The sequence below is a fragment of the Populus alba genome, chromosome 4 (genome assembly GCF_005239225.2).
Source record: "Populus alba chromosome 4, ASM523922v2, whole genome shotgun sequence".
Lineage (NCBI taxonomy): Eukaryota > Viridiplantae > Streptophyta > Magnoliopsida > Malpighiales > Salicaceae > Populus > Populus alba.
In genome coordinates this window covers 17,565,954-17,578,187 of record NC_133287.1, presented here as the reverse complement: position 1 = coordinate 17,578,187, position 12,234 = coordinate 17,565,954, and the positions used below count along the sequence as shown (strand labels likewise).

Below are 12,234 nucleotides of genomic sequence, written 5' to 3'. Positions count from 1 at the left end.
TTCCAGTCCTTGGGTAAATTGTAATTGAACCCCTGCATCTCAGCGTAATTTACACATTGGTCCTTGGGTTTTAATTTCTTGCAAATTTGACCAGAATCAGTCCTATACTTTGATGGTGTTTTCAATTAAGTCCCTGATTTCATTAATTAAATTAATTTCAAGCTTAATTAAGTCCAAAAACTTATCAATTCTCCAATTAAACCCTTGATTGGATTAATTAAATTAATTTCAAGCTCAATTAAGTCTTAAAACTTATCAATTTTCAATTAAACCCTTAATTGGATTAATTAAATTAATTCCAAGCTCAATTAAGTCTCAAAACTTATCAATTTCCAATTTAAACCCTTGATTGGATTAATTAAATCAATTTTCAAACTTAATTAGGTCTCAAAATTTATCAATCATGTTGCCCTTAACCCAAATTTTAATTCATTCTTCATTTTACTTGTTTTTCATTATTATTATTATTATTATTATTATTATTATCATCATCATTTTTTATCCTTTCCAGTAAATAAAATAATAATAATAATTAAGAATAAAAATGGTCAAAATTTGGGTGATGACAGTTGCCCCTTTTTATAATATTTACAATGCAAAGATATTGGAAAATTTCATTTTCTTCTAGCTTTGTGTAGTAAATTTATAAAGAAAAGTAGATAAAGAAAGAACTTTTTTTTTAGTCTTGAAAACTTCGAAAACAGTAGATTGACACACGTCCTTTACAGAGAGATGTAGAAATCAAGAAAACAAGTCATTTGGGAGACGACTCATTTTTTTTTTTTTTTTTTTTTTTTTTTTAATATGGATTAAATTGTTTTGGGCAACCTGCCCGATGATAAAACAACGCGAAGATTTCACGATATGGTCTAATTGTTCTAGGCGACCTGCCCGATATTTGAAAAATACGAGGATTTTTCAAATTGGTCACATTGTAATGGGTTACCTGCCCAGTGGAAAAATACGATAATTTTTCAAAAAATGGTCACATTGTAATGGGTTACCTGCCCAGGGAGAAAAATACAAGGATTTTTCAAAAGTGGTCATATTGTAATGGGTTACCTGCCCCGTGGAAAAACACGAGAATTTTTCAAAAGTGGTCATATTGTAATGGGTTACCTGCCCAGTGGAAAAACACGAGGATTTTTCAAAAGTGGTCACATTGTAATGGGTTATCTGCCCAGGAAGAAAAAAATACGATGATATTTCAAAAGTGGTCACATTGTAATGGGTTACCTGCCCAGGGAGAAAAATATGATGATTTTTCAAAAGTGGTCACATTGTAATGGGTTACCTGCCCAGTAAAAAGATAAAGGAAAATGAGGCCTCGAAGGCGCACTCAAAAGAATGGTCGAGGGCTCGAAGGCGCACTCGAAAAGAAGCGAGGGCTCAAAGGCGCGCTCGAAACGGAAGGTAGGGTTAGGAAATGCATTACCTTGGATGATCAAGGGCTCGAAGACGCACTATTCCAAAAGATGGAAGCTCGAAGGAAATAAGGGCTCAGAGGTGCACTCGAAAGGGAATGAGGGCTTGAAAGCCCACTCAAAAGGAGGTAGGATAGGAAATGCATTGCCTTTGATGGTCGAGGGCTCGAAGGTGCGCTAAAAAAGAAATGGGTTGAAGGCTTGAAGGCGCACTCAAAAGGAGGTATGGTTAGGAAACGCACTACCTCAGGAATGAAAAATGAAAGGTGGTGGAAAAACACAGAGATTTTTTTGGTGGCCTAATTCTCATAGGCGGCCTGCCCAGGTTGAAAATTTCTCAAAAATGAAAAATTTTCAACAGCAATTTCGATCTTTGGCCATTTCAAGTTGGCCTTCCACTTGATGGATTTCGTTGGAATTTTCTCATATGAAAATTTGCAAAAAACTCATATTTCCAATGTCTCAAAGTTTAGATGATATGCATGCATCTTTACCTGATTTAAAATATAGGCCCCCCATTTTTTCTTAGTCTTCTCGTTGCTTGGTTGGTGAGATCTTGCTATCTGATTTGAGTTATCTTTGTCATTTGGCTTTCTAGCCCACTCGAGTTAGCCCATATAAGTCTTTTTCCATATTTGTTTGCACAACTCAGCCTTTGTGGTGCCCATCATGACCCACTTGCTTGCTAAAGATTTTTTTTTTTTTTTTTTACTCGTCAAAATAATTTGAGAGGATCATTCATTACCCCTTGTCTCACTGCTAAAAACATTCAGTATCACTTGCTGAAAGGATCAAGCTGTCTTTTGTACACCAAAATGCCCCCTTGTCTACTTGAAGGGAATTACTATCTCGTTTTCTTGAATTTTTCCTTCTAAGCACAATGTTGCCCCCTTGCATTGGTCATCGCATCTAAGTGTGCTCCATCAGTGACTTGAACAAATAATGGTTTTAAGAGGCCATTCTCTCATTTCTCTTCTTTTCAGTTTGGTGAAGGATATACGGGTCTAGAATGAATCTTGAAATCTTGATCGTGCATTTTGAAAACAAAAATTATTTTGATATGAATCTTGAAAATTAAGGGTTACAGGGGTGAAGATTTCTCATCGTGGATGTCTGCATTGCCGCTCAATAATCTGACGGTCCTGAGATTGACAGGCTGCAGCAAGAGCAGACAACTCCCAACACTTGGATGTCTTCCTCGCCTTAAGATTCTAAAGATGAATGGAGTGCCTAATGTGAAATGTATAGGCAATGAGTTCTACAGCAGCAGTGGCAGTGCAACTTTACTATTTCCAGCACTAGAAAAACTCACTCTATCCAGTATGGAAGGTCTTGAAGAATGGATGGTACCAGAAGGAGAAGTTGTTGCAGTATTTCCTCGTCTTGAAAAGTTGAGTGTTAAGAGTTGTGGCAAGTTGAAAAGCATTCTGATATGTCTTCTTTCATCTCTTGTAGAATTTAAAATTGACGGATGTGATGAACTTAGATATTTGTCTGGTGAATTTCATGGTTTCACGTCTCTTCGAGTTTTAAGTATATGGAGGTGTCCAAAGCTGGCATCCATTCCAAGCGTCCAACGTTGCACAGCCCTGGTGGAATTGAACATATATGAAAGCCCTGAGTTGATCTCAATTCCTGGTGATTTCCGAGAATTGAAATATTCTTTGAAGAAACTGACTGTTGATACTTGTAAATTGGGAGCTCTTCCAAGTGGACTACAATATTGCACATCTCTAGAGGAATTACTGATATGGGATTGTAAAGAGCTTATCCATATCAGTGATTTACAAGAATTGTCTTCGCTTCAAATATTACAGATTAGAGGTTTGTGATAGCTCATCAGTATTGAATTGGCATGGTTTACGACAACTGCTTTCTCTTGTTGAATTAGAAATCACCATGTGTCCCAGTTTGAGTGATTTCCTAGAGGATGATTGCTTGGGCAACCTCACCCAATTGGAGTATTTGAGCATCGGTGGCTTGTCAGAGGAGCTGGAGGCTTTTCCTGAAGGAGTTTTAAACTCAATCCAACACCTCAACTCGAATGGCTCCCTTAAAAGACTTGAGATACATGGATGGGATAAACTGAAGAGTGTACCGCATCAACTTCAACACCTCACTGCCCTTGAGGAATTGTATATACTTTATTTCGAGGGAGAGGGATTTGAGGAAGCATTGCCAGAATGGTTGGCCAACCTTTCTTCTCTTCGATCTCTTTGGATTCATAATTGCAAGAATCTCAAGTTTCTGCCCAGTTCAACAGCCATTCAACGCCTCTCCAAATTAAACAAATTGCATATCTGGGCATGTCCACTTGTATCAAGAAATTGTAGAAAGGAGAATGGTTCTGAGTGGCCCAAGATTTCTCATATCCCATCAATCTATATAGAGGGTACACGTGTACAGGTAAGTTGGTATTTAAATACTTTTTTTTTTGTTACTTTGTATGCAAAGGATTGTTTTTCTATGATAACCTAAATTTGATTCCGTACACTATCACATGCAAAGGATGGTATTACTTGGCCAGCACCGTAGACTATCAGCTGTAAATAGATGCATAGAAATCCATAAGAACAAAGAGAAAATTATTGTAATAAAAGAAATGATTATTCATCCTGATTTGTTTTTTATATTATAGAAACCATGTAGAAGCCCCGTTTTTTGTCTCCTCAATCGATATCATCCTTCATTTTGCAGTTTAGCGTTGTTTTTCTTTCCTCCACTAACAAGAAACTGGTTGTTTTAACTATTGTACGTGCAGTGGAACCCCAAATACTGAAGGAAGTCATGGAATGGTTATTCAAAGCTTTTGCAGAATAGTGTTTGTCAGTCTAGATGGTGGATAAATGTGTGAATTCACGAAGATAGAAGAGCTTAATACGGGCATGGATGTGAATTTTTATCTGTATGCAGTGTAACTTCTATTACTTTATATTAGATTTTGTTTTTTAACATTTAAGAAATCTATTTTTATGAGTTTATATATGCTGATAAATGTTTTTCAAAGCTGAATTTTCAAAATGTAGAATGACCATTGTTCTTCATGGATAGATGGTTATGCTGGTGTACTGTAAATTTCTGAAGATTTATTCTACCTTCTACCTTGTAATTCTTCCGTCAATCCGTCCCTCTTTTTTTTCCTCTTCTAAGAACTTAAACAGCTGAAATAAGTCATAAAGGCCATGATAAGAAAAATGTTTCACTTCACAAAGTATATTCAAACATTGATAAGTGACATAAATCTCAAAGTGAAAGCACATGAATCTATAGAAAGGCTTCTGCCGTACAAGTATCGATCACTCCAAATAGACAGAGGTTATTGCTTAGGAACTAGGATTGCTAACTGATACGATCACAATTCACAATTTCAAAAACTAAGGCTTTATAACTACACTACCTGGAAAAAAAAAAAAAAAAAACCAGAAGTGTTTCAAGGATAATCCTGATCGCCATGGTATTGCTGTGGTAAAATACCAAAGACCTACTCAAAGTGGATGCAATGCTCAGCATAATGACACCCAAGATTAAGAATATAAGACGATATAAGAAAATTGCAGAACAATAGCAAAACAAATTGCTAGCATAAAAATAAAGTAACGAAAACTTGACTTGTTAATCCTGAAAACAACAAGAAGAACAGAAATGGTAAAACCAACCCTCTTCAATCGATAGCTCAAGGGTTTCTGAGGATACACCAACCATTCTTATATCTAATGACTTGTGGTCAAAAGGTGGCATGGATCGAACCCACCAACCACCCTTATCAATTTTCTCCCACTTTTCCTGCGGACACATCCCTATCGCACAAGAGGCATTCCAGCAAAGAAAATACATCAATGGCTCTTAAATTTCCAGTTCAATAGCTAGTGCCTAATGCCTAGGTAAGAAAAGGCAGTCAAACACATTGCCATTTTCGTAACAGAAAAACTCACATGTGAAAACATGCCTTAACATGGGGTCTGCGAAAACTGGAGTTAAAAGGTGAGAGTTTGAGCTTCAAAGAATGGGAGAACTTGTTCAAGTGTTTAAGCCTTGGCATCCCATTGATATAAATTCTTTGGTTTCAGAGGAGAATAAATGCAGCAGCAGGAGGGGATCCCCCACAAGAAAACATGTGGAAAGGAGCTTGGAGGATCTTAGCATGTTAGTTTTGGCTTATAAAGAGGAACACAATCACTTCAAAATTGCATTTCAATCTCCCAATATGATGCTTCATATTTAACAACCAAATCAAACCATAGGACAATAGTATTTTCCAAGCTAGAACTGTTTGCACCAGCAAAGTAAGTTTCTTCTTCTGCTCAATGTTCCCTTCAAAAAAGATCCCATGATTTTTAACTTCTAGGTTATTGCTTCTTCCTCATCAATGTCTCATTGTATGTATGCTCTCTCAAGATTTTCTAATAGAGGCTTATTCGCTTCATGCACGACTGAATTTCTTAAGTCTAGTTTTCCAATATCTTTCACCTCAAAGAAACAAAGATCACAACAGAAGCACATGTGCTACACAACAGGCTGGAAAATTCAAGGAAAATAACCAAAAAAAATGAAAAAAGAGAGAATAAAAGCCTCTTAAAATAAGTACATTGATGCAAGTCATATCATTCTATCTTTATATGTTGATGACATGATTATTACTAGTGATGGCATTGATGATATTTTAATTTTGAAGACAGATTTGACTAGATAGTTTGAAATGAAGGATTTGGGTTATCTTCGATATTTCTTAGGTATTGAGGTAGCTTCCTCACCCAGAGGTTATCTTCTTTCTCAATTAAAATATGTTGCAAATATTCTTGAGTGTAATAGACTTAGTGATAATAAGACTGTAGATACTCTCATTGAGGTTAACGCAATGTATTTTTCTTCGGATGGTTTACCATTGACAGATCCTACTTTATACTGTATCATTACTCGTCCATATATTGTATACGTTGTTCATGTTATTAGTCAATTTGTTTCTTTTCCTACCATTGTTCATTAGACAATTGTTCTTTGTATTTTATGATATCTTTAAGGTATAGTCTTTTGGAGTCTTTTACTTCAATCCACCTCTTTCTTGGAGCTGAGTACATACTCTGATGCTGATCATGGTAGTGATCCCACATATCGTAAGTTTATTGCCAGTTTCTATATCTTTCTAGGTGATTATCTTATTTCTTGAAAGAGCAGGAAATAATATATTATTTCTCAATCCTCAACCAAAGCAGAATATCGTGCCATGACATCTACTACCAAGGAGATTGTTTCGTTACGTTGGTTACTTATTGATATAAGAGTTTTCATTTCTCATCATACTCCTATGTATTGTGACAACCAGAGTTCTATTTAGATTGCTTACAACTCGATTTTTCATGAGTGAACTAAGAACATTGAGATTGATTGTCATCTTACTCATCATCATCTCAAACATGTCACCATTACTTTGCCTTTTATTCCTTCTTCCTTGCAGATTGTAGATTCTTTTACCAAGTCGCATTCCATCTCTTGTTTTTATTTTCTAGTTGGTAAACTCTCGATACTTATAGCTGCTGCATCGTGAGTTTAAGGAGAGATGTTAAATAATACACTTACTTTTTTATTTATTTATTAAGGGTAGAATAATATTTTTAGTTTAACCTATATATAATCTCTTTTATATTAGGTTAACTTGAACACTTTAGAATAAACAGATTAACGAGAATTCTAATCTTTTTTTCTTTTATGTTCATATTTTTTTGTGTTAATCCAAATTAATTTAATAGAGATATTTCTCATGTGAAACCAAAACAAGATAAGAAGTCTAAAGGTAAGTATTTCCTGTTGTTTTCAGTATCTTGATTCTAGATTTTTGATGAATTAGGATAATTGCAATTAACCCTTTGAAATAAAAGTATTTAGAAAAATTATAATTTTAATATTATTATATTAAAGTTGATGGAAATAAATTTTTGATTCATATCATATACTTTTCATATTTGTATTATAGAAGAAATTTTTTAAAAATAAAATCCATTGCAAAATAATTTTTAAATATTATCATATAATATTATGTTGGGTAATAAAAGATATTTGGTGAATTGAGATTGGGATCCACTCCCTTAAATCTCTATTTATTTTCTTTATTGTAAAAATAAAATTCCTAGAAAGCAACTGGCCGACCAACTACTTACTTTCATCACAATATGTTTAACTCAAATATATATATATATATATATATATAAAGAAAGAAAAGACTAATTGACTATAAGATTAGTATGGCTAGCTTACTCCAAAAACACAAACATCTAAGAAAATGCAATTAATTGTTTTTTTTTTTAATCCTTCATTATCAAATTCAACAACTTGCTTCATTAAAAAAAAAAACAATAAAGAAAGACTTCGGCAGAGAGTAGACATAAAGTAATTTTTAAAATGAAGGACCCGAGCAATGATGATGGATATGATAGGTTGTCAAACTTATATATGCTTGGGCTCAGCATTTAGCTAGGTCCAAGAATATTGGGTCTAGCAAATTAATAGACTTGAATATACTTGAGATCAACGTTTAGCTAAGCCTAAGAATGCTAGATCTTGCAGATTATCAGACCCATATATGTTTAGATTCAGCACTTGGTTGAGCCAAATAATGTTGGATTATTATCCTGCCTCTAGTCCCTTTAAATAAGGATTTAGATAAAAATAAAACATGTTGATCCATCAAAAGTGTTATCATAGCTTGCTTATTAGGTACATAAACAAATAGAATTTTATCTCACATTGAAAATGTAAGAGGTTTTATTATAACTTATAATATGAGGGACACCAAATCAATTGATTTAGATGTTGGAAGGAAGATTTGAAGGGAAAGCCAAAATTTATATATACAAATGATGATACTCGGCATTTAGCACTATGTAAAAATATATAATTTTTTATTTTTCAGAATTAATTAATTAGACATGATACCTCATGTCAAATTATTCAGTTAATTTTTTTTGAAATGTTGTATTTTCAATTCTATAGACACATTGATCTGAATATATATTATTTTTCTTATAAATATTAGTTTGATACTAACAAAAATCAATTTAGAAAACAATCTTTTTCTCTCTTTATTTTTTCTATACAAACTCTTTATTTATATTTATCATAAAAAAATAGAAATTCTTAAAAAAAATTATAAAAAATGATTTTTATAAGTTTTTAAAACTTTATTATATTTTAAATGTATATTACTTTAACTATAACAACAAATATAGTTAAAGACAATTAATATTTTATAAATAATAATATTCACATCTCAAAACCTATTTATTATACTCCCTAACTTAGCAAAAAGTTTATTATTTGTATAGATTTGATGTACTTAAGAACAATTATAATCAGTGTGTTAATTTTAAGATTCGTAGTCAAGCAAAACTTATCATACAACTTGATAAGCAAAACTTCTTATTCATGCCTTTGAACGACATTAGAGAGGACCATCTCTCATGGAGACTTTGATCTTGCTCTAATTTCGAATAAGATGGAGTGATTGTTTGTTTACGCGGCTGCAGCACCTTGTAAACGTTTGGTTAGGGAACAAAATTATTTACTATTTATGGATCCCACAATAAATTGTGTGTGAAACACAAGAAGAAGGAAAGCAGCTAATTGTTGCTTTCTTGCACAGATGAGAAGTTCAACCATGCTACACTATTCAGTGAACAGTGGAGGCATGCTCCACTGTTCCAGCCAGACTAGGTCCAGACCAACTCATAAAATGCATTGAACTGGGTCCAACCCAGTAAAATAAAAAAATATTTTTTTATTTTTTTTAATTGTGTTTTATTTGAAAAACAAGTGTTTAATGTTATTCAATGACACTTCATAAATTAGACGAATATCACTTGATAATGTAGTATTTGCAGAATTTGATCGCAATCCTAATTGTGTTCCTAATTATATTTTTACGTGATGTTGTTGCGCGTTTAAGAAACCAAGAAAATTGTCTGATGTATTTTAGACATGATAGAATTGTAGATAGTTTAATGGAATAATAAAAAATATTTTATATAAAGTATTATTTATTTCATGATATAATAGCAATAGTTAAATCTACAATATTTAAATTAAAAACCATCAATATTAATATATATATATTTTTAAAATTATTTTGTAGCCTCAATTTCAAAAGTATTCTTAACCAAACATATTAAACTATTTTTTATTCAATCTCAATTTCAACCACAGTTTTAACCAAACATACATAAATACAAAATCAATCTCAATCAAAAATATTTTTTATAAAATAATTTTTTTTTTAAAATCGTTATCACACTATCAAATATACTCGGAGTTTTTAAAATTCTCGCTGCCAAAAGTCAACTTTTTTACTGTTTCAGCAAGGAATTAATGCACTCACTCGTTTCTCTCTCTTTAAGTTCTCGACATTAGAGACATGCATGATCTTCCTCTATATATATTTGTAATTTTGGATTACTTGTTTGATTGTGATTTTTCTTAATGTCGTTCGTGAATCTCATGCTTTAATTTCTAATATAATACTTTGCTCGAAGTCGATAGATAATTTTTCAGAGAACATGCTAATGCAATGTCAACAAAACTAAGCAAAAAATAAGAACAAGGTATGGTGCCAGATCTGCTTATGAAATAAGAACGTATTATAAATTTATAACGCCAAAGCTTCCCACGATCCATGGAGTTTGTCTAGCTTGGCTCCTAAGCTATCGAGTATGAAACATGCCATCAAGATGTTTTTGCCATCAATGTCCGCGAAGAGGCACTGGTTCTATAATTTGTGATGCACTCTGATCTATGCTCTGCATACCATTTGGTCTCTGGTTCAAATGGATTTCTTTTAGCCATGGATACAAGTATAGTGAAGCAATATACTAGGACTAATCTTTGCATAACTTCAGTCACTAATATGGAGGAATGGGTAGACCCGATTTAAGATTGGGTTGATCCAACAAGATGCCAAACATGAAACTAATCAACTTAAAAACTAAAATGTGTTAATGTCATATAACTTTAAAAATAACACAAATTATATGATTTAAGTGTTTTAATTTTTTTTTAAATTCAATTTTAGTACAAAAAGGTTTTTATTATTATTATTTAGTCACTAATTGAGAAAAGTGAGAAAGAGATAACTAGATTTTAGTGATAGAGAAAGAAAAATATTATTGATATCGATTTAGACCATTAAAATGATCGATGTTTTGGTCAAATGGTTCCATTTGACGAGGAGAGTTCATATTAGATGTTTTTTTACTTTTAAAATTTGTGAAAAAACAGATCCAAACTCTATTTGATTTGTGGTTTCGAATTGATTTTGATTTTTGAGATGGTTTTTTTATTATTATTTTTTTTTAAGTCATGGATATGTTTATCATGGTTCATAAGGTGTTTTGAAAAAAAAATGGATTTTTGGGTAAAAAAAACTGAAGTTCTGATTTTTCAATCACCATATTGGCCAAAATCTGAGCAAATCAAATGATATGTTGTCTGATTCTTTAAAAAAAAAAAAACCAATTGCGCACGGGCTTGCTAGGGAAGCCCGCGAGTGGGACTTAGCAAAATGGGCCAAGCGGGCTTGCCTGGCCTTTGCCTTTTTTTTTTTATTCTAAATTATGTTTTTTTTCTATTTTTTTAAATTAATGCTTTTTATATGGTTTTTTTTTCTATATATTTTTTTATATTTAGATTAATACTCCTTCTCTCTTACATTTTGTTTAAAGAGCATCTTTTAAATAATGATTATTATTAATTGTTATGCATTTAAATTTTGAAGAGTTTTTCTAATTCATCTATTTTTTTATGTTTTGAATGTATGAACTTTAATTTTAAAAATAAATAAAAAATTCAAATAATATTTCTAATATGTGCAGTCTTGCATTGTTTTTTTTTATTATTATTTTATTCAGTCAATTTAATTTGTATCTCTATTTCTATTATCATTTGCTTAAAAAAAATATTATTTTAGTAAACAAATTTAGCATATATAACCGAGTAAATGTCACGACTTGCAAAATTAAATATCTTAATTTATATTCATCTCTCAATATTTTATTTTTATTTTTAGTTTTTTTTATGTTTTTTTTTTCATTTATTAACATACATAATTTTCAATTTATTTAATAATATGTATGTATAATTTTTTTTCAATTAAAAAAATTTTAACTACAAAAACATGTTGAAAAAACTTATATATATAATTTTTTTTATTTTAAAAAATATCTAGTCCACGACAAACCGCCGGTCAAGTATCAAGTTTGAATAGATATTATTTTATGAATTTTATTACTAATTTGAACAATCTTCAATGTAATCAAAATTCAAGAATTACGAGGCAAAGGTCACCGAAGCAGGATGAGGCATGCATTCGTGAACGTTAAACTTTGGAGTAATAAGTGGGGTTTCCTATGACAAAAGGATCTAGAGGCCCAAAACGTAACTGTGATGTCGGCCATACCATGGGCCAAGCCCATAAAAGCCTCGATAAATCTTGCACCTAATAAAAGTTCTTGATTTCATCATTATTTTCAGCCCAAAGTCCACCATATGAAAAAAGTATAAAGTTAACAAAAGTTTACATATCTCCGACACCTCCTTTTATTTTTATATTTTAAAAGAATTTTTTTAAAAAATATTTTTTTTATTTTAAATTTTTTTAATGTGTTAATGTTAAAAATAATTTTTTAAAAAATAAAAAAATATTATTTAATACATATACAAAATAAAAACTTTTCTTAAAATAACCATTAATACACTCTCACTCTGGTAATTTCAGCTTCCACTTCCACCAAAAGATCGAGCCACGCAGAAATACCATTTTATGAATAAA

The 12,234-nt window shown here is 31.7% G+C and overlaps 1 protein-coding gene across 1 annotated transcript; it reads left to right on the top strand.

Annotated features, from left to right (window-relative positions):
- Positions 1-2,533: 2,533 nt before the first annotated feature.
- On the top strand, positions 2,534-4,244 carry LOC118050605 (uncharacterized). Its single transcript, XM_035060984.1, has 3 exons — positions 2,534-3,248; positions 3,316-3,830; positions 4,122-4,244. The coding sequence occupies exons 1-3, from the start codon at positions 2,534-2,536 to the stop codon at positions 4,242-4,244; spliced, it is 1,353 nt and encodes a 450-aa protein (XP_034916875.1).
- Positions 4,245-12,234: the final 7,990 nt, after the last annotated feature.